General features: G+C 44.6%; 2 protein-coding genes across 3 annotated transcripts in view; both read left to right on the plus strand.

Annotated features, from left to right (window-relative positions):
• LOC142560775 (uncharacterized) overlaps positions 1 to 25182 on the plus strand; it is a 26951-nt gene extending 1769 nt beyond the window's left edge. For both annotated transcript variants that reach the window (XM_075673104.1, XM_075673105.1), the window contains exons 2-9: positions 5618 to 5877; positions 8339 to 8611; positions 10499 to 10597; positions 11562 to 11681; positions 12375 to 12485; positions 14129 to 14274; positions 14814 to 14978; positions 24999 to 25182. In XM_075673104.1, coding sequence (XP_075529219.1) covers positions 5618 to 5877; positions 8339 to 8611; positions 10499 to 10597; positions 11562 to 11681; positions 12375 to 12485; positions 14129 to 14274; positions 14814 to 14978; positions 24999 to 25128 — 1304 coding nt within the window. In that variant the 3' untranslated portion in view covers positions 25129 to 25182. The remainder of the gene's footprint in view (positions 1 to 5617; positions 5878 to 8338; positions 8612 to 10498; positions 10598 to 11561; positions 11682 to 12374; positions 12486 to 14128; positions 14275 to 14813; positions 14979 to 24998) is intronic.
• Positions 25183 to 25273: 91 nt separating this feature from the next.
• Abcd3 (ATP binding cassette subfamily D member Pmp70) overlaps positions 25274 to 26553 on the plus strand; it is a 31744-nt gene continuing 30464 nt past the window's right edge. Inside the window, exons 1-4 of the mRNA XM_075673101.1 lie at positions 25274 to 25525; positions 25955 to 25994; positions 26084 to 26130; positions 26214 to 26265. Of these exons, the coding sequence (XP_075529216.1) occupies positions 25413 to 25525; positions 25955 to 25994; positions 26084 to 26130; positions 26214 to 26265 (252 nt within the window). The 5' untranslated portion in view covers positions 25274 to 25412. The remainder of the gene's footprint in view (positions 25526 to 25954; positions 25995 to 26083; positions 26131 to 26213; positions 26266 to 26553) is intronic.

The following is a 26553-nucleotide window of genomic DNA, read 5'->3' on the forward strand; positions in this document are numbered from 1 at the left end:
TCAATAAAAATGTTTTCAAAAGGTCACAGAGAGCAGCATACCAAAAGCCTGGCACGAGCGAATTAACATATCTCTCCAGGAGAGCAGGCCCGGTCTCTACTACGGACTCTTCTGCCCCCGCCGGGGGAATGAGTGATGTTATATTGAAGGTAGAGCGCCGTAAGGTGCGAGAAAGGTATAATACGGCGTGACTGACTCATCACAAGCGCCTCAGGTGTGAGAAGGTTTGTTCGACGTACACTCTGCAACCAAAAAAGCACTCCGCAACTTCTACAACACAAGTCAGAACCTTGCTGAACATTGTACTAACGGGACATTGACCTGTCCGTGTTTTGTTCAGCTGCATTCTGTTTCAAGGGCTGCATTCTTTAACTTTTGTCAAGAGAATGCAGCGCACTACACTATACGGCATGTTTCATTTTCGAATATTAGTAACCACTACAGTCAATTTTCAGCAAATGGCTTTACACAGCATACCTTCTAATGGGTACCTCTGCCTCACTAGCCCCGCATGGCAGTCTGGGCCGGGATGATGTAATGATTTCATTTCAATGCCATGCCTTTCTTGCGCTTTGGCAGTGGTCCAAATGGTGTTCTACCTGCATCATAACTGAGATTGGCCCATGGTATGTGAACTGTGGGCAGCAAGAAAGGAATAGAATAGAGTGTAAGGGATCCTTGCATTATACTGGCCCTGCTAAGTATACTCGTAACCACTAATTTGCAAGTTATATGGTGCACATTCCCGATCTGTTAAAATAATTATAAAGGAGCATCTTGAGAGCAGATAAAACATCTCGAAGCAAGACGTAAAAATCAAAGCATTAATGCCAACACCACTCCGTTGCGTCTTCATGGTGACATTATGCGTTTCATCATGAAGATCACAAGTTAGTTCAGGGCCGCAATTTTGTAGGGATGCCGATTCTGATGCCTAATTTGCCCTTATGCCGCTTTTTGCTTTTTGAGCAGATAGTGTGAAAAGGCATTAGCATCTTAAAAAGCATCACTACAAAATTGAGGCCCAGCACCATGTCACATTGGAATATGTTTCCAAGTGCAGGCCCTTTCACTCATGGAGGAAAGAAAAAGAAAACTTTAAGGGAGCACAACAAAAAACTAGCTAGTCTCGGCAAGTTGCCCTCCTCTGATGCAGTCCTTCCCTCTCTTTGGGGCTTCTGTGTGTTTACTCTTGAGAATAGACCCTCCATGGTTGCCAGACCCTTCAAGATATTGTTTCGTTTACGATATATCTTAGCAGCGCCCTCGCTACCCACTGTCTGCTCTACTCCCTCCCATGCTCTCAGCGGCTAGAAATTATCGCTCGGTTATTGTAGCGAAGGCCCATTGCACATGAACCTTTCCTTTATGTTACGACTAGGCTTCAATGTCTTATGTGGTGCTCCCCCCTAATCTGTTTCCTTCCTCCATGCTTCCACTCCACTCCAGACTTTATTGTCCATTGTGTGCGGTACTGCAACGAAACCAGATAGAAAATGATTAAGTTGAATGCAGGCAGTGTTACATGGTGGCTGCATGTCATCCTTAGCAGCCTCCCACTTTTTGTTCGAAATAAACTGGAAAAATTGAAGCCGAGTGCAGTTACATGTTACTTTGCATCCCAGCAATATTAACAGCACTCAGCGTCATTCAAACAAAGAAACATTTTTAAAATTTTCCTCCCTTTTGCATAAGCAGAACACCTTTTTCTTATTCCCCTTTGAGTTCAACATAAATGGAATCTTACTGTATTATCATCTCGACACATGATCATAAAAAAAAATGTAGACCACAAACTGAGATGCGTGAGCATCCAAACGCAAATGCACACGTCAAAAAGAGTCTGACGATCTGGCCTGTTCTTTTTTTTTTGTTGTTGTTTTTAGCAGCATAATTTGCAACCTGAATGAATAAAACTCATCTTTTTTGTCATCAGTGCGAACCGCCAACAAGTACAGCTTGAGCATGGGAGTTAACAGGTTAAGACATTAGCCGATAACATTGGTAACAAAATTTTCAGTGTTGTTTGGGACCCTTCAACATAGCAGCCTATACAGCTGTAATACATATGTGTGATTATAGGCATGTCATTTACAGCTCCTGTACCTGCTATGAATGTTTTGTATGATTACCTTGTTGCTGTGACAACCTGTGCATAGCACAGATCCTGACAGGGAAGCAGCCTCCACTGTTAATTGTGATACTGCGGTATACTTTCAGTAGCTCTTCATAATTTATTTTTCTTGCAAATTGGCTTTCAACAACTTAAGTATATAGCATAGCTTCATCATCATCATCATTATCAGCATGTTTTATGTCCACTGCAGGACGAAGTACTCTCCCTGCGATCTCCAATTACCCCTGTCCTGCGCCAACAGATTCGAACTAGCACTTGCGAATTTTCTAATTTCATCGCTCCACCTAGTCTTTTGTCATCCTCGATTGCGTTTTCCTTCTCTTGGTACCCATTCTGTAACCCTAATGGTCCAATGGTTATCTAACTGGTGTATTACATGACCTGCCCAGCTCCATTTTTTTCTCTTGATGTCAATTAGAATATCGTCTATACCCGTTTGCTCTCTGATCCAAACCGCTCTCTTTCTGTCAACGCTATGCCTAGCAATCTTCATTCCATCGCTCTTTGTGCGGTCCTTAACTTGTTCTCTAGCTTCTTTGTCAGTCTCCAAGTCTCTGCCCCATATGTCATCACGGGTAAAAGCACGCAAGCATAGCTTACGAGTCCTTTTGGTTCTCTGTAGTACCACCACATTGTTTACAATACAGCTGCAAGCATCCGCATTCATTAAACCAGTTTGTGGGTGCCTTTACATTGGAGTCACCCATTTGGGTTCCATTAGGTCGCTTTTACTGCACCAATGCTGCTCATGATGTTTAACATTGAACCAAGCCATGCAGTAATGGTGACAAAGAGAAATGCTTTTCTCTACTGTTAGGATGGTACAACTCTTGTGAACGTGGAAGAGAAATCAAGACAACCTTTGCACAGAAAGCTGAAGCAACTGTGGGGGTTATGTAAAGTAGTTCGTTCTGGTGGCACAACCTGCAGAGCACTCATGAACATGTCAGAGCTGAAAGAACCCATGACATCTTCTACAGTTGAACTTGCCCAGAACAGAGTCGCATTTCGCACGAACATGCCTTCATTATATCCGAAATTTGTTATGAGCAAAGATTTGTTACATGCTGGTGTCGGCAAGAAACATTCAAGATTTACTTTGTTACATGTTCATTAGATGTTGGTTCGACTGTACTGTAAAAGAACATTACAAACAGCTACTGTAGTTGATGAAGACCCAAGGACGCAGGGGCGAATACACCACTGTCTAACTCAAAGAAAATTTGTATAGATGCAACAGCCAATTATGTTCGCTGATTTCCATGGTGTGATGGCAGAAGTTTCAATATTGGTATCTCTGAAGAGCTATTTATTGGAGCATAGAAGCACAGGGGGTAGATTTAGTGCTGTTTTGTGGGTGAAAGTTGCATTGAATTCTGGGGTTGACATCAAATATAGTATAATACATTCACAGTTGAACCCGAATACAAGAAACTTGGATAAAACAAATTATTCTCTATATCAAACACATGCAACTCAGTGATTGACACTCGGGTAATTGAACTCCCTTGTAACAATCCGGAAATTGGCTATATCGAACTCAAGCCATCTGCTACCAATGTAATGAAGCCATAAATGGAAGCAGACTGGAGCAGGTCTACAGAGTCTTGCTCATTGAGAATGCCATCGTTAGTGACTCTGAGAAACATTTCAAGGCACATACAAAAGCTTGCGCCTACTACAAATAGTTTTGCCTTCAGTAAATGGATTCCTTCCTTGCTTCAATTTTAAACTGGACATAGCAAATGTATACATAAGGAATGCATCACAGTTTAATTTCGTTATAGGCGAATTTGAGTATATGAAAGTGCCTGACATACCAAAGTATTTTTTAAACACAATCCCGCTCATCATAACCAGGTTCGAGTGTAAAAGGTGATCATCACACAGTACATGTGCTGCAGTAATTTGTATAGGGAAGCTAAACTGGACTCAAATCCTCTGCCAGGCGGATTATTGTGTTTTGTTATTGAGAAGGAGAATACAGGAAAAAACTTCTGTCCATTCACAAGTTTCAGCCTGGCAACGACTGACCCTGTTAGTGCCAGGAGCCGCCAGTCCATATGTGCAGCAACAAGACATTTCTTTAGTCCCACCATGTCACGATTTACAACAAGAAAGGTGCAGTAGCTGCCTAGCTAACAAGGCTGCCAATAGAGATAGGAAGAGAGAAGGGAGGAAGGAAAGGCAGGGAGGTTAACCAGACTTAGTCCAATTTGCTACCCTACACGTGCAGAGGGGGATGGAGGAGTGAACGAAAGAGAGAGAGAAAAGACATGAATCTTCATTGCACTTTCACATGCACTAAGCTGTAGCATGTCAGCAGTTGGTCACTCAAGTGACCTTCAGGTACTGAAGACTCTCCGGTGTGCCTTGAATAGACTCGATGATAGGCCACTTGCAGAAGCAAAGGTCTTGGGAGCCTGGCCTCACAGCCAATACAGGTAGAGGTACTGGGAACAGTTAGGCCCTAAAGCAGAACTATAACCTTAACAAAACATGAAACCACTTTTACGTTTTTGACAATGCAATAGATGATAGAAGAGAAGAATGTGCAATCAAGCTGTCAGGCATTATAAAAAAGAAATGTGGTTTATTGGTTGCTATTCTGCGGAAAAAAAGCAAACGTCGGGACATTTAGCCGTCCCGACTGGGTCAGGTCAGTACTTGGGATTTTTACTCAGAATTTGGGACTTCCACACCTAATTCGGGACAGTTAGCAACCTTAGTTGTATCCCATGTACGTGAAGCTCTGAAGAGAGTGTGAACAGTCATCAGGGCAGTGTCGGCAGGATGATCATTGCAATCTCTGAATCAGCTTTCCTGTTTCTTCTGTTGCTCTTTCATTTATCTCTGACTGCACAGTTGCAAGTAAAAGTCTGAAAACCACTGGTACCACACAAATGTTTTTTGCGGCCCTGGCATGTAGTCTGAAATCAACTGGTACAGTCCACATCTGGGTGTTTGGCTGACGCAGCGTGCCGATGCAACTCAACATTCCATGGATGTGTCATCGTAAATATTTAATATAAGCTGAAACAGTGCAGCTGACACAAGAACACAAAAAAGAAAGAAAAAAAAAACCACACACACAACAGGACAAGTGCTTTGTCCTTCTTTCAGTCATGCTGTGTTAGTTTAGTCAAATCCCAATGTAAAGAACAGTTATATAACGAATTATCGGATATAACAAAGCGAATCTAAAATGTTCCTCACTAATATTAGCATTTAACAAATGATGATGAATATGATGATGATGATGATGATGATGATGATGATGAAGTTTATGATGAATATTGGATGTAATTAAGGTTCCTTGGGTGTCAGGTGAGACCTTATTATAACGAAGTGCTATTTTATTGAAGATGAATAGTTCAAGCCCTCCCTGTGATGGTATTACGACTAATAAATTTTTTTGCTGATGCCGTGGTCTCGAAATTTTCGCTTCCTCACGTGCACCTTTACGTTCCCTTGCACCAGATGGCGCTTCGGCGGCCTCGGTGGCGAGTGGGGTGTGCGGGCGCATGACGTCCGAGTGCGGAGTGCTGGGTGTGTACCTCTCGTCCTGGGACCACGTGATGGGACCGCAGCTGGTGTTCCGATGGCGCATGCAGTGTCCTGGCGCCATCAGCGGCGTCAGCGGTCCCGAGTCGGCCCAGTGCGGCCCGCACTTCCTCAAGTGCCACCAGTTTCTCGAGAACCCCGAAGGCTTCCTGTCTCGGGGAGAGGCACCGCAGCAGGTCTGGACGTGCTAGACTTTACGCAACCCCAGCGTTGATTCAGCAATGCGCTGGTGCAGTGGTAATAATAGTAACATGGCTTATTCACCAGAACGGGAGGCAAGGTGCATTCGTGAGGCCTGCCAAAGCCTGAATGAGCTTTTCTGACAAGAGCCTGCAGGCAGCATACAAGCTCACTGGTGTAAAAGGACAGCCTTGAAAAGAAAACTGATCGTGAAGTACACCGAGCACACAAAATGTTTACATATATGCGACGGTAAGAGCAAAAAGAAGTGATGTCACAACTATACAACACATCTTTTTTCTCTCTCTCTTCCCCTTTGAGGCTTCAGAAAGATTCTCAATTATATCCCCTTCAGGCAATGCTTACAGAATTGTGTACGCCAAGATAGCATATCAAAGCGAGAAACAGTGACCAAAATAAATATACCTAAGATGTGCCGCATACATATTGAAACACTTCTGATTGGACCTGACCTAAAAGTTTGAATGCTATGTGTGAAAGGTTTCAGTAAAATGAGTTGGAAGGTAGATGGCTGGGTGTTCGCTCTCGACATCATTAAGTCGTCATGTAGCTGTTTCGCGTCTTTCATTGTTTCTCACAATGTTTTACGTCATCCATATTTTTCATGCAGCTGGATAGGTTTCTTAGAGCGGTGCTAGACATGAAACGGTTAAATTTCTCATATCTGACATTCTGGTAGAGAGTCTTCGCATGGAGTCCACAGTTTGTAAATATGACAAAGCTCACTGAAGAAGTGGCAATTTTCAAACAACACATTTAGTTTGCGCCCGAAGGGGATATAATATGTGTGCTGTACCGTAAATCCAAAACCAATGCACAGAGTATTGCCGGTTCTTTAGGGCCACATGCAACTGCAGAGGCATTTTCACAATGCCTGAAAGGCATGCACTGTCAAGAGAACACCCATGGTGACAAAACTGAAGGCGTAATTTTGTACGACACAGTATGACTGCGAAGCGTATGACCACATAGTGTAAGAGCACTTAGAAGAGGAGACAGGGTTACTAATGACACAAGATCATTGACGGTATACAGTGGCAAGTCATTCCTCAGCCAGAGGCTATAGGGCGCGCTTAGTGCACTTATGGTAGAAGGCTCGTGCCTGCAGTACTACTGCAAAATGTAAAACCAGTATTAGAAAGCTGTGTGGAATTTTTCAGGGATGCATTCAAGTTGTGCTCAGTGCATCAATGTATCCAAGCTGGTGCTCGATGCTGTTGCATTCTGTGCCTCTTACTTAAAAGCCGAGGACTCTTGCATAATTCTTGATAAATTTTTAACAATATGGCCACTATTTAACACCCCCAATTATGTTTATGTCTGTTGTGTTTATATTGTGGTGGGCACGACACAAAAATATATGAAGAGCCACTAAAAAGGAAGCTTTAGGAGTCATGCAAAACTGTAGAAGTTGACCTTGTGGCAATGCAATGACAATTGAACCTACAGCTGATCACGAGTAGTCGTCTACGTGGTTGCTGTTGTTGTTTGTGGGTGACTGCTTCCATCAAAGAAAAATGATGAAAATGAACTTCGTGATATATGTGACAGATCCTACAGCAGCTGCCCTACACTGAGAGGCTGTCTTTTCTACGCAGTTTTGTCCTTTAGTGGTTGATGTTGCCAAGTATTGAAGAGTAAACAAGAGAAAGAAAAAATGCTGTGTTATATCAAAAGCCTCAACCTGCATACAATGCTTTATCAAGCTTGTGATTTCACAGAAAGAAATGTGGCATTATTATTTGTTCAGATATCTTATGTGTAGGTAGCCTTCTCATCTGCTCTTTACCATTCACTTTAAAATAAACCTATAGACCCTTTTAATGAATGGCAGAGAAGCTTTCCTGCAATATTTCATGTCTAAAGCATGATGGTCAACATAATGCTTATATGATGAACATGTTTGCTGCTTGTGCATTCTTTTTTTCTTGTGTGTGTGCAAGATATATCTGGAAGACATTAGTGGCGTATCCAGGTGGTCATTTGAGAGCACACTACAAGGGCTTCAAATGTAGTGAAAGCGTTACGAGAATAATAGGGTAATCTATTGGAAATCTGGATCCATCATCGGTGGAGCCGGCTTATACTAGCGGTAATGCTTGGTGGTTGCCCTTTTACGTAACACTTGTTGCATTTACAAAGTACTCTGGAATGACCACCTAAATATATCATCAATTTCTTGGCATGTGTTAGACTGTTAACTGTCATTTTAATGCGAACATTACAACTCGATATCATCAAGCTGCGCAGTAAAGCCTGCTTAACATTTTGAAAAATGTTTATGTACGCTGTTGGTACGTGCTGTGGTAACGCTCACAGGATTGAATTGAAAGGCCACAGGGAAAGTACGTCCCCGGTCCCAATTGCACTGCAAAAAAAAAAATTTTTAAACTCTTTTCTGCGAGTGGGCCCACAAAGTTTGCTGCGCACGTACAGGCGTCCCGGCGCGAGGAGGAGTACGACATGCACGCAGCCAGCGTCCTGCAGCTGCTGCACGGGGGCCTGGAGCGGCGGGGCACGCGGTCGTGCCTGCTGCTGCTTCCAGACAAGCGGGCCGCCCTGCACGCAGTCACCTTTGACCTTTCAGCCGGGGCACCCGTGTGCCTGGCCGCACTGTTCCCCATGCGGGCACTGGCCGACCTCTGGCTCCTGTTGCCCCTCACCGACCTGACCCTGGCACGAGTGGCGCTCGTCTGCCAGGCGCCTGGGGTGCGTAACATTCATGGGACCGAATGGACTGGATACTGGCTCATCGGCCAACACCGCACCTGCGGCTGTTGCACACTGTTAAAAAAAATTGTTTGTGTACATAAAGTTTAGAACAGAAACAGCACAGACTGATGAGTTCATGCTGTTTTTATTTTAAACTCCATGTACCACATTTGAAGGAAGTAATGCAAAAGACGGGACAAGCAAGTGGCAGACACATGGACAGCGTGTCTGCTTTTTTTTCCGCGCTGTCTGCCACTACTTTGTTCCATTTATTGACGGGGCTTCTGCCTACAGAAATGTTGCCGTACCAACTAGCTCGGATTCAAACCTTAGTGCAGACCATGTACCAATTAGCCCATCAGCAAACTCTCTTGAATCTATGTCTGATGCATCAGGCTTTCTTTCTGTGTGTGATTTTCAATGCATACTTGCGATGGGCATAGTTTGTGCATAAAAAACATTGCCACAGATTCAACTCTAGCAGAATGCTATGAAAGGATTTATGTCTCCTAAAAAAGCCACATCGGTGCCATGGGAAATCAAACATTGCAGTCAAAGAAGAATCATACTGGTTGGTTTACTGAACCCAGAACTCTTGCATTGTCAGGGCAGTAGTGTTACCATCATGGCTAACCAGGACGCTAGCAAATGGCAGCATGAAATCAAATTAATTCCTATTTGAAGCAGCCGGTAAACCATAGGTAGACTCCAATTACCATTGTACGCTCATATATTCAGTTACGGTGAAATATTAAAATGCCAAATTGTATTCTTCAATTTTATAGAAAAGTATTTCATTTGTATTTTCAGCTTCAAATATTCACACATCTCCTGCATGTATCCTTCATGGCATTTCCTTTTCGTGCCATCGAACCTCCACTTCTCACACGGAGTGTAGAATAAAGATGTACTTCAAATAATGGAACACATCCAGGCTCATAACATCAGTGCTTACTGTTTATTAGTCCGCCTAGTACTCTTACATAACACTCGTCGTGGCTCAGTGGCTACGATGTTCTGCCGAGCAAAAGGTTGGTGGTTCAATTCCCAGCGGCCATGGCCGCGCTTCAATGGGGGTGAAAGGCAAAAAATGCTTGTGCAGTTGGGTTTCAGTGCACGTTAAGAGCCAGGCGGTCAAGATTAATCTGGAATCCTCTGCTCCTGTGCCTCTCATAGCCCCAGTGTTGCAGTGGGACATTACCGCATCTGCATGATTCTAATGTGCACTTTTATTTAAATAAAAGGTGCATTCAAATTGTTACTGTTGGAAGTGATTCTACTCAAAATCAAAAATTATACCAATTCTAAATTAAAAAAAAAAAAACTCAAGGCAGTTGCGACACTGATGTCGAATGGGTCGTTCATCTGAAGAAAGCGATGCTCGGAGACGCCGCAAGCTCGATCCATGGTGCGCAGAATGCCCTCCCTCAGACAATGGTTACGCATCCCTCCAGAAGTGTGGCATTTCTAATGCATCAAATGGAGCTCGACTGTCTGTGGTCGGCAGACAGCGAAAAGGAGGCATCATCGCATCCTAATAGCCACTAGCTGCTAAGATTCAGCCACGTGCGTGTCTGTGTGCCTTTGTTTCTTCCATAACATCATTTCAACATGGTATGCGTTGACTCAAGTTTCAGTACTTGATGTGCACGGTAGAATCGGCGCCAAGTTATTTATTTTTATATTTGGGCTGTAATATAATTGCGCGTTACAATTGGTGGCACAGTAGAATCGTGCAAACATGGTAATTAGCCGCATAAATCAATCAATCATTCAATGAGTCAATCTTGTGCAACATGCCTGTTGCAATCACACTCGGTGCTTGTTGCATTCGGTGCTTGTTGCATTCGGTGCTTGTTGCATTCGGTGCTTGTTTCATTTCAGCGCGACCTGATGAAGAACCTGAGCAGTGCAACCTCGCTGCTGCACCGCTACTTCCAGCTGGCCTCGTCCCTGCTGTCCACCAGGACACTCGATCGAAGGGTGAGGCGCAGCTTGTTTGCTTGTTGCCTGCACTGAACTGAGCGATGGTGTTTCCCCCCAATTAGCCATAAGGAAGAGTGCACTCATAAGCAAAATTACATCCTTTGGGTCGTAGCTTGCCACACAACGATAATCGTCGTCTGTCTTGTCCGAATTTCCTTTCTTTAATGCTGCGAGCCCGGTACTTCTCAGTAACGAATGGCATGCACGTTATCAGCACGACATAGCATTCCCGACGGGAACGTAGCAGGCGCGGCGTTTTCAAGAAAGGAAGCGCAAGCAAGGTAGATGACGATTATCGTTGTGTGGCAGATACACACCCCAAAGGGTGCACAAGAGTGTGGTGCTGCGCAACTGTTGTGTGCACAGGAATGCCAGCAAGTGGAGAGGCTTCAGACTGGTGCCTTTCTCTGAGAGTTATAACACTTCGAAAACACATCTGGCAGCCGGTGTTCCATCTCTAACAGTCGTCTAGCCCATACTATAGAACAACATGCGAAATGCTATCTCCAATGTAAAATAATTATAACAACTTGTTATCAAACTATAACTACTCGTGCTACGGCGCTTGTGCTCGCTAAAAAAACAGCACAACATCAGAGTAGCTGTAGTGACAACGTGGTTAGCTGTTGTCGAATCGAGTGTCATGGCACACATTTAGGCCCTATCTATACAGTGTGGTCATTGAGCATTCTAGGTTGAACGAAAGGTGTCGCAAATCTGAAATAAATCTGAAGGTTCCTGTGTCTATAGCGCGCAGTCAGATAAAACGGGCCTGTCGTTCTGGAATGAGTAACAGCATTCGTGACGTGACAACAATCTGGTGGTGGCATGTCTCACATAAACACAGAGATATGGTAACATTGATACTGCTCAATAAATGGAAGTGCAAAGGAATACGAATCATGCGCAGCAAGCAGAGACGCCGCAGCCACCTGTAGTAAGTCGCACACTGACCATGCAGGCGTCAGTGAACGCTCTGAGCCGAAGTGATCGTCTGCCAGAAGAACTGATTCGCCGGGCCCTCCAGTCGCACCTGCAGACACGGCGATGTTCCATTGTCATCGGCGACAGTGCTGCTCAGGTGAGTCTCGTTTGCTGCCTGGTTCCTCCTAATCAAAGTAGAAAAACTAACGCTTTCTTCCAGTCATTCCAACCACGACATATCTTTTGCTTACTAGCTGGTGCTTTGTTTTTGTTCCGGTTTCATGGCAAGACGACATTTTTTTCAATCCCCATCATTCAGTTGCAAAAACTCGACACATTTACTTGTGTGTTTGGACCGAAAAGAAAATTGAAAGCCACTAATGCATGCACATCTTCTCATTGAGGAGCAAACTGGGGTAGTATTTTCAAGCGATCACTTTCAGGGATACACTCACATTCGCAAGAATTTGAAAGATCAAATGACTCGGTGCAGGACACGTTGGCGTATACGGCCAACAGCATTTCCGGCACTGTACAGAGCTCACTCTCTTTGCTCAATTCCAGACATGCTGTTGGCCAGATACTTCAACGCATCTGGTGAAATCTCGCAAACGTGATTGTATCCCCGAAGGCAATCGCTTTTGAACACCACCCCTGCTGCAAAGACTTAGTTTGGTATCAGCACCTTTAGCATTATGAGCACCTGGGTCATACAGGGATGGGAAGTTTGGTATCGAATGATTAGCACAGGAAGAAAAACAGGTGATCTTATAAAATTTCAGCAAAAATAATTTAAAATAAAGCGGCAGTAAGTAGAAATTTTTTACTGAAAGTTGACATAAAAACGTAGGTGGAGCCAGCCCTGAACGCCCTGCGAGGTCTCCTGGACCACGAGGAGCTGTTCTGCTCCCTGTGGGGTGACACACTTGAGCCCTGTTACCTGCCGGGTCTTCAACTGCAGGTGGGCTTCTCAGCTGTGCATGCGTTTTACCTCTTTCTTGGGTGAGGGTGAATGCAGTGACACAGATACAGCTATCTTTACGCTTTGTGGCAGACGTCCCAACTTTTTCGCACCAGTGAAATTGCACCAATTTCACCAACCCTTTCATTCTAAGCTATGTGTGTAATCATTATACAGATGTATAAATAGCATTTTTGTATTGTAATTGTATTGTGTTTATTGTTATCTTGTGTTTTTGTTGTTTGTTCATGCCTGTATTATTTGTTGTCTTCTGTACTCACCCTGCTATGATCTTTTTAAGATTGCAGTGTTAATAAATAAATAAATAAACAAACAAGAACATCCACACCGATTGGGTGAAATGGATATACTGGATGTATTATGTAAACATTAAATCAAGTTAAGTTATCGATTGACTCACCTTGACCTAAAAGTTACATCTGTATCACTAACAGTGCTGAGCCCTATCAAAGATACATACATCTTAGATACTCTTTGGGTATCTTGTATCTATATCATGAGACATCTGACAAGATGTGTATCAGTATATGTATTGTATATTGATATATTGTATTGTATTGATATATATGTATGGTATTGATATATGTATCAGTATATGTATATGTATATGTATATGAAAAGCCTCATAGTTGAAGAAAAATTCGTCCTGGTCCGGGACGGACCAGGACGAATTTTTCTTCAACTATGAGGCTTTTCTTTCGAGGAACCCGTATGGGTTTCCTTTGTAGCAATTGCTACGAACGGGTGGATGTCCGATTTTCCCTTTATTCGTTACTTCTCTCCACCTTGCGGGTTTCCGCAGAACTACTATGTCAAGTTCTCTCTTAGAGGAAATATCATAAAGTGATTGCACATTGATGAATATGTTGCTAGCGAATGCTTTATGCCAGCAAATATGTAGACTATGAAAGGTCATTGCAGCTTAACGTGCTCTCTGTATACACAATGCATCAGCAAAAAATGACGCTACCAGCATTGTTGCTGCAGTACAGCTGTCTGGCGATCCGGTATTGCGTAAACGGTAATGCCTTCAGTAAAACGTTTGCGGTCAAGCTAAAACTCCACAGCGGTATTTGCCCCATTGTGCAGAGGCTTCTCATTGACATTCTTGTAATTAGATGGTGACCCTGGTCAGCAAACAGAGCAGCGACTTCTATCAATTACGAAAGCCACAAGCAAAAACTACTGACAGCGCAGCATATAAAGAGCTTACATGTTAAGCAGCTAAAGCAACTCCAATAAACTGTTTCTAAATGCAAATATTATACTTTGAGGAAGAAAGACGAAAATTTTGAGGTACCAACAGACATTTCATTCAAATAAGGTTGGTCGGAGCTAAGAAATTTCCAAGCAAACATTTTTGTGAATACCTGTTTGCAGCTGCATTATATAAGTATGTAATAAGATATTTACAAATGTGTTGAACTATCTTAAAATACAAATGAAATGTATCGTATCGGATACAATGATTATGGTATTATCTTGTATCATATCATGATACAATTGGAAAGTATCTTTGCCCAGCCCTGAATTCACTAACTGTCTCTAACACAAAAAATACATGGTGGCTGCACCGTTACTCCTCTGGCTAAAAGTTAAACCCCCACCCCCTTTTCCTGTAGGGACTGGTTCGGGGGTCAATCGGGAGCCCCCTCTCGGCCCGCGAGCTCATCTGGTCTCCACATCCGTCCACAGTGGTGGACATGGCACAGGGACGCGTCTGGCAGTGCCCTCTACACGTGGGATACCAGGGTCCCCTGACGCGCAAGTGCGTACTCACTCTTTTTTCCCATTGGTCGCACAAGCAGAGGATGCATGCCGCCTGTATACCGTATCCTTGCACATACAGGGTGTCCCAGCTAATGCGTGCCAAGCTTTTCAAGAATAAAGGAGCTAGGAGGTATGAGCGTGGTACCAAGGGTGCTTTGTTAGTATTCGTCTTCTGCAAACTGGATCATTTCTTTCCCATTAGCATTAACTAGCTAATTATCCAGAACTAATTATTTAAATTAATAAATACTTGCATAATTGTGTAAGCTCAGCTATCATCTTGTGCATCACATTCCGTGCAGTCGAAAATGGCAGAGAACTACACTAGCATGGTAAGGCTAGAAAACTTGCAGGCGTATGATGGAGTCATCTGGTGCAAGACAGGATAATTGGAGATCGCCAAGATATGCCTTTTTTCCTGCAGGTACATGAAATAAGATGATGATGATCTTGTTGTCGGTGCTGTTGATGACAGTCCGTGTATACCCCCCACTTTCCCAGAATTTTCATTGATCGCCCTCTGGCGTCCACACGCAGGCTGAAGGCCGCGCGCACTCCGTCAGCGGAGTCGCACGTGTCGCAGTTTGTGCAGCAGCTGGGACATGCCCCCACCACCGCCGCAGCTGAGCAGATGCTGCAGGCCTTCCAGAGGCATCTGCGTGTCAAGGCAGCCGCGCTCATCCAGTGCGCTTCCCGCTCCAGGTGAAACGCTAACCAGCATCTCAAAGGGCAGTAGACAAGGAAAGCACGTGGGAGAAATCACAGCCTCCTGTATGTTGCTGCAATCTAACTACAGTAACATAGTGCAACGCTTAACAGGCGCAAACAAGAAACTGACAAGGATGAACGCTGTCATCAACTGTTCATTAACAGATGACTAAGCTGCGATACATCCGCAGTATTTGGTGTACATGCACCTTGTCACTGAACGGAACTGCTGACATAAAAACTGTGCGTGTCAGAGAGGGGCATTCATAAAATCATAGTCGGAAGCGGACGCTTCATTGTTTGTGTCTGCCCACCACGTTGCACTAAGTTGCCATAGTCGGAAAGCAAAACCAACTAGCCGAACAGTCCTCTTATTTTCACAACCAGGCACTCAAACAGAACTTAAGACTGGGACACGCACTCTCAAGGATTGTCGACCTCTTGTCTAGCTCGCTGTTTTTCCGGTGCATTCCCTTGCCTCTCTACAATTCGGGACAAACAGGTGAAAGATGGGTGCATTGTGCCTAGCATGGTCTGGACCTCATGTCCGTAGACAATACTTTGTGCCGGCAAAATCATCAGCAAAGCTAAGAAAAGCAGCCATCATCGGAACTAATAGCTTAAATTCATTATCATGTGGTACTACGAAGGGTCAGCTGGGGCGCGATCAGAGATATTTTGTTCGATACGCGTTCTGTTCGGTTGCTGCAACGTCACCCGCTCTTCTCCTTCCTCTAGAAACGCCAGCGCAACAACTTAAGTTCCCAACGGAAGCGCCATTTTGTCGAATTAAAATATGGATTGGATCCAAACGTGCCATGCCGCAGTCGCCGGTTGGATCCAATCCAATCCACCAGACGCACCATGCGAAGCCGTATGATCGCTCCAAACTTCCCAGCTCCCATCGGATTCGGCGCCAAGCAGACGAAATGTTCGGTGGGAGGGCGATTGACCGGAGCGTGTCGTCATTTTGACGTCACCAAAAACGTGGCCGCGCTCCGCGGCTGGTGATGTTGGCGCTAAGTAGGCCAATCGCACGCTCTGGTAACCGAACGAACGCGCCGAACAACCATCTCCGATCGCACCCGTGGTGCACAAGTTACCTTCTCGGATGCAAATAGCCTCGGCAATTGCTTTTGCCTTCTGGACATAGTAACGTGTTTGTATATTTCTTTTGGACCTTCTGTTTTTTTCAATACACACACAGTTGTACTTGGGACACATGTCCAGTCTTCCTTCTTCAACTTGCTGCACATTCTACATGCCTTTTTAAAAATGGTCTCGGAGGCCATGCTCTGCCAGGAACTATTGCCTGCTTTGATTTGAGTGTCTACACAGAGAGGGCGCCACCCTCCTATCATAAAAAAAAAAAAGAAAAGGAAGCAGTGTTTTCGTATGTGCTTACATAGTGCATAGAGTTGGGTTGAACAACTGTGTAGGGGCTTTGCACAAGTGGTTCTTCTGCCCAGGAAAAAAGATAATTTAATTAAATCAGTCACTTATGTTGGCTGACAGCTTCAGTGGCGTGAAAAGATCCGTGCTTATAAATCTCTTAACTCTCAAGTTCTTTCATAAAGAAGTGTAGAAAGTTTACCGAAATTTGCTTGCTTAAGCAAATTATTTCACATTATATCTGTATTGAAAAAACATACTACTTGTGCAATTTATCTATTATATTCACCAAAAATAACATAGACATCTGACCTAAAAAAAGTGACTGTCCCTCAGCACACGTGTGAAGTTCAAGCATAATTAACTAAATAGATTACAACTAAAGGAAAGAAAAGCATTGAAAAATATATTCAAGTGTCAAAACTGAAATGCATGTTGAGAACCGAGTTTACGAGTACGGCTCGTCTTTGGTGATGTTACTAAAAGACGGCTAGCACGAGTACAGCCAGGGCTCAGTAGTTGAAAAGGACTAATTAAAAAAACTGTAACAAATTTACCATAAGATATCTAAGGATACATCAGGGTTTGTTATGGTGCCACAGCAATTGCTGTGAATCTGCACAGGACTGTGATCCTCTCTCTGTCAGTGTGACTAGTGCATGCGTGCATTCGTGCTTGGAGAGTTCTGCGAGCGGACAGACAGGGAGATGCTATGAGACATGCCTTGCAAATCACACCCTTCTGTTCTACATATTCTTCCCATGCTTCCTATTCACAAACAACGATGTGAATTAAGACCAGCCTGACACTGGTTGTAGGTCAGGTATTAGTACTATGTTTGTATATCAATTGAAGTGTGCCTGTATGCTTCTTCTTTTATTTGTTTATTTTCTTTTTGTTGTTAGTTAAATAATAATGTGAAAGCTAAAGAGAGACTTAAGAGAAACACTATACCAGTTTAGAAAGATGCAGTATTATTTACAATCTCATTTTTTAGGTAATTATGTGGCAATAGGTCACTTATTAGAATTGAAAATGGAGGTCAAAGCTTCTCCTTTTGTTTTTTCTTAAATTCTGCACCAGAACTCAAGCAGTGGTACTACATTGTGACATCATGAATTTGAAAGTACTATATACCTTTTTTAATTTGGACCCATTGCGGGTGCAGTAAAAGTATACTAAAATCACTCTAAATTCAGCCTATGGCTCTTGCAGAATACAATTTAGTCTACTGATAAAAAAGAAAGGATTATCTACATCTGATCAGATTCCGTCAAAATGTATGATGTCATGGTGGGCTGGTCTGGGCACTTCGAGGGAGACTTGCTACTCATCTCTTGTTTTTGCATCTTTTGTGGTTTACCAAGCCTCTTCCTGATGGTAACAGCGTTCTTTCTTCTCTTTGTGTGTTTGTCTGTGTTACAGTCAAACCTCTATGTAATGAACACAGATATGAAGAATTATCAGACATAATAAATCAAATATTGTTACATGAGGAAAAACACGGACATAAGAGACTGGTTACACGTGTATTTACACTGCAACCAGAGCGCAAGATGGGCACTTGCTCGTGCAGAGTCCAGACATGTCATCGTCTTCCTCGCGGTGGCTCGTCTCTTCAGCGTCTGTCTATGGTATCGTAATACGACCCTAGGCTGCAAAAGTGCCGTCCCGGTGCTGTTAAATATCTTAGACGTGCGGAGAGTTGTAGGGCTTGAGCCTGGCGATGTGGACATTGTCACTGGTTGTCACAGCGGAAGACGTAGTGGGCGTGGCTCGAATGATTTCATAGGTGACATCGATCACTTGGCGGAGCATGCGATATGGGCCTGTGTAACAGGAAAGGAGTTTTTCATGAAGGCCAACTTTGCAGGATACTGACCAAAGCAACAGGAGGGTGCCGGGCGAAAAGTGGACGTCATGGTGACGTAGGCCATAGTTGCACTTCTGGTTCTGATGAGACACTTGCAATACGAACACATTTCTCACCGACAGCAGTGTGTAGCGAACATGTGCTTATAACGAATGTTGGACATAACAAAGGTATTTTCTTGTTGTATATGACCTCGTTATAACCGGGCTCAACTGTAGGGTAATTTACTGATACACCTCGAATTCCTTTTCTCCTTTACTGTCCCTTTATCTAGCCTGGTTGTCCTATATAGCTGTGCATTTTCCATTCCAGTGTGTTCACAATGGAGATTCCAAATTTCCATTCCAGAACTTTTGAAGAAACTCATTTTTGAAGTCATTTTTCATTTGACGCTTGGAAGGTTTCTGGGTCAGGTTAAAGAGAACTGCGTCTATTGATGGAACATTGCCGAAAATGTATTGGAGCTGACACTTCATCAGTCAGTCCAGAAAGCTTTTGGAGTCTGTGTTTATGCTGCAGTTGAAGAGGGACAGTGACACTCGAATAAAGCAGACTGCGCTGTTCTGACAGAAAAAAAATAGAAGAGGATTTGGCAGCCCTAGAATTGTGCTTGCTTCACCGTGGCTGACTGACTTGTTGCAACTCTGTGTCATCATTAAGGAACCTAGCCAACCCACATCCGCACTTACGATGCAAAATTTGCATTGTGGCAATTCTTGAAATGCGAACTGCAACAAAATTTATTTGGCTAAATTGGTTATAAGTGAATGGTTCATACCACTGAAGCAATGTTGGCAAAGCTACAGTGCTGTTAATTGTCAAATTTTATTAATAATAATCATCATCATCGGCCTATTTTATGTGCAGTGTAGGACGGAGGCCTCTCCCTGCGATCTCCAATTACCCCTGTCCTGCGCCAACCGATTCCAACTAGCACCTGCAAATTCCCTAATTTCGTCGCACCACCTAGTCTTCTGCCGTCCTCTACTGTGCTTCCCTTTTCTTGGTACCCATTCTGTCACCCTAATGGTTCAACGGTTATCTAATCTGCGCATTACATTACCTGCCCAGCGCCATTTTTTTCTTGTAATGTCTATTAGAATATCGTCCATACCCATTTGCTCTCTGATCCAAACTGCTCTCTTTCTGTCTCTTAAAGTTATGCCTAGCATTCTTCATTCCATCGCTCTTTGTGCGGTCCTTAACTTGTTCTCAAGCTTCTTTGTCAGTCTCCAATTAAGTCTCTGCTCCATATGTCAGCACCGGTAAGATGCACTGATTGTATACCTTCCTTTTCAATGATAACGGTAAGCTCCCAGTCAGGAGCTGACTATGTCTGCTGCCTTAAGCATGATTCCTAGAGCCCTAAGTCGACAATGCACATTGAATATGACGCAAGTCCCAGAATGTCGCCTTCGAGATTTTCAATGCACCATGGGTGCCGCCCAATCTCTGAGGCCATGCCGAGGATCCATGCCAGTTCTCAACATTCTGATCATCGTGGAATTAATACTCTGACAAGGTTAAATATGGACACACACACACACACAAAAAAAAAAAAAGATGTCAAAGACATTTGCCCAACTTGCCATTCTTCTGCTTCAACATTCTGGGTCGTGCATAACTTCTGGTGAATGGTGATGATGGCTTTCTTTTTTTCAGTTTCAGTATCAAAAACATACTTTTGTCAGCCTTTCGTGATACTTACTTGTATTTCAAAAGTATACTTTTCACTGTCTGAAGCTAAGCTTTTTACAAGGTCCAAAATTTTGTTGCAGTATACTTTTAAGGCGGGATGGGTCTGCAGTATCATTCTGCCCATTGGCAATGAACCACTGGCATTATGTTTGTGTCTAGGGCCCTGTAATTTTAGTTCTTGAAGCCAAACCTTTCCTTGCCTCCTCCCCAGAATTCACATTTGTCGTCGTTTCCTCACTGGATATATTCACGTGTATACGTAGACAACTTGGGCCACTAGGCATGCGTTGGTTGCTGTCTTGCCGAACAGACAACTTCGACGCTGGGCATGTGCCATTGGGTATACGTCCTTTCTTGGCAAATCACCCAGAATGACACAATGAGTACGAAGCCTTGAATGCGTTTTCGGTACACACACTTCTCACTAGCATTCTTCCTTTGGCAAGCATCACACATCGCCTTCGTCCTCGTCATGCAGGCAGCAAAGAGCTGCGGGTTATCTGCTACTGCTGCTACCTCGCTAAGTCAAGCACGCTTCGCGTCATTTAGAATGCAACACTGCCCTGGGTCTGCGTGTTCTTGTTTTCTCAAAATATGGCGTGCTTTCTTCAGTTTACATTTCTGCACGCCTAATTTTTTCTTTTTCTTGTGTGTGTGTGGCTGTATGTTTCGCTAATTCTGTTGTTGCTGAAACATGCTGCAAGACTGTGCATCTTGCTCTTTGATGCCGTAGTGGCATCCAATGCCTAGAGTAGCATTTCTTAAGAAGTAGCCTGGCAAGGGCGCAATGCCACATGGTGATGTGACTTTGCAGGGATTAAGAGCGAGTGCATTCGATACTCAAACACAAATAGAATGAGACACAGTTCCTAACATTATGTGGTTCCGACATGAAAACAGCAGCGGCATAGTCTTCATGAGCTTGACAATGAAGAATTTCGCGCAAGAGCTTGTCGAGATCAATTTCTATGCAATGCACATTAGGTAATCTTCATCCACTACAGTATTGCTTGGTTTGGCCTCCGAAATACATGCACAGATGCCGCTGTTTTCAGCTTCTGTGTGGAGCACACAACCTCTCACTCCCAGCACTTTTACTGCGTGATACCTGAGTGGTTAGCACGTTCGACTCCCAAGTGCACATTGCTGCAGTGAAATGCACTTGAATTCCAGTAAGGATGGCTGTGCACAACATTTTCGTTTTTCTTTGCTTTATGGAGACGGTGAAGTTTGGAATGGAGAGGCAACCTGACGGTGACAAAAGGATGTCATTGACAGCAACGGTCTTCATCAGTTTTTAACAGAATGGACAGACAAGCCAAATACTGTTTCAAGCACTTGAATAAGTGCTGTCACAGTAAAACTGTGAGAACCTTAGCCAGGGCTTCCTCACACTTTCTCAGCACCCCATCTGTGCTTTCGTTTTCGTTGCAGCAACAAACAAAATGGTCACAAAAAAAAAATAGGTATGGATAGCTTGGGCAGCAGACTGACATGCGACCTTGATATCACCAGGCTCCTTGCATTAAAGTGGATGTTGGGCTAGGCAGCTACACCCCCGTCCCCTCCTCCTCAAGTTCCTTCAGTTGCTGTCAACAATGGGAATTTTCTTTCACTGACCCTTTTAATTTAAAGGGGCCCTGTGCCCCAAATTATGCATGTTGTTTTTATTCCACTTTCGCTTACTGTAATAGGACCTGTAGATGCTTCAACAATACTTAAAGCGCCGAGATCAAAGTATATTTAGTATATTTATTTGCTCCAGGAATCAGTTTGCACGCCGAGCGCAGCATCACACACCGACAATTTTCGGCAGCAGATGTGAGGCAGAAGGCTTGTGATGCATACGTTCATGCTGTTCATTTTGATTGGTTGGGCACAAAGATCGTACTGCACTTATATTAATGACTTGCACGTATTCAGTGCAATTCAACAAAAAAAAAATGTGTGTTATGCTCTTTAAGACTACATAAGAGGCTGCAGCTGCATGCAGTTTAAATTTTAGAAACTTTACAACTGACACTGCAGGTGAGCTGTCCAATGGTTTGCACTAAGTGCAGTCAGTAGGTTATAGGTGTTCTTTGGTGCACTCTCGTGTCGCGTAGCACTGGGCCCGCGAGCCATTCAGATTCTTCCAAAGGTGTCGCATCTCAACACAGTGGACAGCACCTGGCATATTCACAGGATATTGCGTTCCAATTTCATCATGTGAGGGAAACTCATATCAGAGAGCTATAACTTGCCTGTAAACGCACTACAGCTGTTTCCGAACACAAGCATAGAAAACGGCGCCGGTGGCGCCATCTTGTGACATTAACGTCAACTACAGTGTGATGGCAACGGCCAAGCTCAACCTTTCTACTTGTGTAATGGCGTCGCCAGCAACAGTGTACTAGTTTTTATTTCTTTCTGGCCCTTCTGTGACAACAATGGCACAACACAAATGCTTATCAGGTGTTGTGATTGAAGATGTCCTTAGAAGATGTCGCTATAGCACTCCGCTAAGATAACATCGTTTATCGGCAAGCATGGCCACAGGTTGTCATTTGAAGGCCACAATGGGGAGACAGCTTCCGCTACTGCTGAATGAAAAGTGCGTTTTGATTGGAAGCAGCATACGGCCTTGTTAGGCGAGTGAAATGCGAAAGGGTATGCCTCTTTCTGTCGTCTGCGTTTATTTTGAATTTAAAAGTTGAATAACTGTTGTTTTCCTCTGTCAGTTCTTGTAATTTGTTTTGCACTTGTCACAGAGTAACACAAGGAATGCCTTATGATGCAGAACTTGGTGGGTAAAATATGGTTGCAGAGCCCCTTTGAATTTAGCAAAGCGAATTCTATGAAAAAATAGGATTGGCCATACTTTCTTGCTTTTTATTGCTTTAAACTGAAGACGCTGAACCCTATGTACGTCCCAAAGTGCAGGCAAACATCATATTTGAAATATGTTGTTGATGTGTGTGTGTGTGTGTGTGTGTGTGTGTGTGCATGTGTGTGCGTGTGTGTGCGTATGTCTGGAAGTACATATCTTTAAAGCCTTGACAAAGCAGTAACACTTATGCTGCCCTTGATATATGACTGAGTCTGATATATGAGACTGAGACTGATACAGACTGTGACTGATACATGACTGAGTCACTGAATGACGTCTACACAGACAGGTTTTCTTATTCAGTAATGTGTCTATTGCATTTGTTTCATTAGAAAATGTCATTTTTTCAAATTCATAAAACCAAAGTTTGGCCTCCATTTTCTCTGTTAGTACTATAATCACTATTTTGCTGCCAAATAAATGCTGACAGGGTGTTAAAAGAACACCAATCTAAAGTGACTATAGTGTTACCATTCAGTGTTCATTTAAGTAGTTTGTTATTTCAGATCGAAAGTGTCCAAACATTCGCTCATGGGTCTCATCTGGCCCTTTGTGGCAGCCACTGAAATGCCCCCCGAGACTCCAGAATCAAACGGTGGCTGGCCTTGTCGTTGCATCTCCCTGATGATCTGTTGTCATTCATGCATGGCCTTCATTAGCCCAGCTGCACTTTCAGTGTTTTGTTTGCCTGCCACAAGTTTTGTTCAGCTCTCTACGCACACGCATCCTGGAATGGAGGATGTCATTTACGGATCTAACTTGTCAGCTATGCACTTAATCATTCAGCTTGAAAGTGCAGAGTAAAAATACTAACTTAATCTGTACCGAATTCCCATTAAGTTCCGCTACATACATTCGCACTTATTTAAATTTTAGTACCCTCTATTTATGAGGCTAGGGTGCTGTATTTTTTAACTGTTATTTTAATTTTCCATTTTTTTTTTCATGCTTCGTCATTGGCTCGCATGAAGCCACACAAATGCTATCACTGCTATCACTGGGATCGGGCCATTTGGTGGGACGGATGATAAAAAAGCAAAAATGTTGAATTCAACAAAATAGATCCTTACAAAATACAGGCCCTTGTGAAAACTAACTTTTGAATGGTGAACAGCCATTCAAAAGTTAGTTTTGTTTGTGTCCACTGAGGGTAAGTGTTGTATTTGTTATTGCCTGTCTAGATTCCCAGTCTTTCTATTTTCAAAACTATTGAGGCAGGCATACAGTGCAGTCCTCCACCCAGAATGTTTGGAGACCCTTTCTAGGTCTGTGATAGGAATGTGTTTATGGTACATAGGCTTAAATTCAAATATGCTTGACAGGTTTTTCATGCATGCAGACAAGTTATGAAACATGAATGCTATAAGGTTATGGTGAAACTGCCACACACCATTCTGTAAGGCTGTGTATGTAGGGAACGTATAACCTATTTGTTTGTTTTTTTGCCCCCTTGCTGGACTGTTCGTTGAGTGCGCACAAGCAATAAATGAAGTGGACCTTGCGTACCAGGCCACGGAAATATGGGCAGCGCTTCACAGCACATTAGCTGCTGGCTACCTGCAGACATTGCTAATGGTTTTGTTTTCGAACTGCAAAAGCTTACGCGGCGACGCGCATTCGGTCCGCCAGTGGAGGAACAAAAAAAGAAAGAAAAATGAAAAGTTGTTTTCTCGTTAGCTGGCCGTAGGCTTTTCCGCGTTACTCCGAATAACTTCGGGGATGAATGCAGCAGGAAAAGAAGGCGCGCACACTTTTACGTCAGCTCTGTTCGCGCGTGCTCCCTTTCCTCTGAGCAAACGCCGACGGAAACTCTCCTACTAATCGGCTAGAGCTGCCGCCGGCGTGGGCGAAGGACAGGTGCTCGAGTTTAGCGACGTCGCTAAGCGTCGTTCATTGACGCGCGGCCCGACCCCGTCGACCGTGCCGGCGGTGCAGCAGTGTAGCGGAAGTGCAGTGTCTGTTCGGCAGCAAGGCCTGCCGCATTTCTTGGCAAGCAAGAAAGTTTCCATCGCGGCGGCATTACGAAGGCCAAGCATGCAACCCGCTGTGCGTCGGTAGCCAAGGTTGGCCTTGAGAGCTTGAAGACTTTCCATGGCGACCTCTCTAACATTTTTTCCTGCTCATTAAACGTCCCGTTACTTATTCTTGTTTCACTCCTTTTCATTCGGGACATTGCTCGCAGGCGAGCCCTGTCCACGAAGTACCTGCAGTCGGTGCTTGCCGTACCGTACCTGTCCGATTTCTTGGTGATCCTGGCCGAAGCCGAGAAGCTGCGACCGGGTCTGTCCCGCTACGTACTACCGTCTACCTGACCCCCGCCGCACCTGCTCGCTCGTAGCGCATTGAATAAAAGAACCTTTCGGCTTCATCGAGCCTTTTTCTTCCGCCTGCTCCCTTGTTCGCGCGGTGGCGTAGGGAGCCGTTCTTCCTCGTCACGTGCGAAGGAGAGGCGGGCTCCTTCGAGGAGAAAGCCGTCTGACCGGTGTGTTGCGTGTGCGAGTGCGCGACTGCTGTGCTCTGCGCCACCGCCACGATCGTCTCCGCAGCGCGCTAGCCGCCGAGCACGGCAATCAGCTGACAGGCCGCAGACGAAAACATGGCGGCCGCCTGGAGCAAGATGCTCGAGCAACGGCGGCCTGCCGTGGTCGCCGGCACGGTCGCCCTCATCTACGCCTGGTCCTACTTCAGGTTCCTCAGGAAGCAGAAGAGGTGAGTTCTGCATGCCGGCGCACGCGGACGTGTAGCGGCAGCGGCGCGCGATCCTCCGCGGGTTCCCCGTAAGCCATGCGTCGCGGCGTACGCTTAAGTACTTTGGACAAGTACGGGGGCCGGCCGCTGATGTCTTTTCCTAGTTCCTCTGGCGAGCCTTTCCAGTGGCGCGTGTCCGCCGCGCGTGTTCGGCCCCCCGAGAATTGAAACGTGCGACTTTCGTTTGTGCGAGTAAGTAAATTGTCGTCGTCGTGGTCGTGACGTTCATTGCAGACGCCGTGGTTACGGGCCGGTCCGAGACGCGAAACTAACAGATCAGGCAGCGGCAGCGCGTTATCTCCGATAAACGTGCGCGCGGCGTTTTCGAAGAAACGCGGATCCAATCGTACTACCATGCCTGACATTGCCGTCTTTTTCCCGTCCGCGCAGGAGCCGGGAACTAGCGGCGGCGGCGCTGGTTTTCGACAAGGTGAGTTGTTTGTCTCGCGACCGGGGGCGCGGGCGGGCCCAGAACCCTGCAGAGCTCGGCTAATCGTGTGTTTTTCGGGCGCCCCACAGAAAGATGCCAAAAAGGAGAAGGCGCACGTGGACCGCGAGTTCTTCAGGTGAGAGCCGACGTCGACCTTTTGCCGATCAGGCGGAGTGCCATCAATAGTTCTTACCTGTTTCGTCCTTCTGTCCACTGCAGGCAGCTGGGTAGCCTACTCAAGGTTGTCATCCCCGGCGTCTTCACGCCAGAGGTGGGTCCTCACGTTTTTTGAAAGCTAAACATAGTAATGCGTGCAAGTTGAGACTTCTGCACGTTCAATCTTGTCAGTCTTGGGAACGGATGGCCGTCATTGATAGATTCACGCAATACGTTTAAACTGCGCGAAGGGTACAGCAGAGGCAGATTTCAAGTACCAGATATTCTAAATAGCACACTTGTGAAATTCGCGCTTCGCTTGATGTGCCCCACGCGCGAGAACGTTTGGCAAGAACACTTGTTGTTTTCAGGAGCCACCGTGTTGATTGCCAGCTTGGCATGC

Source organism: Dermacentor variabilis, chromosome 10 (genome assembly GCF_050947875.1).
Source record: "Dermacentor variabilis isolate Ectoservices chromosome 10, ASM5094787v1, whole genome shotgun sequence".
Lineage (NCBI taxonomy): Eukaryota > Metazoa > Arthropoda > Arachnida > Ixodida > Ixodidae > Dermacentor > Dermacentor variabilis.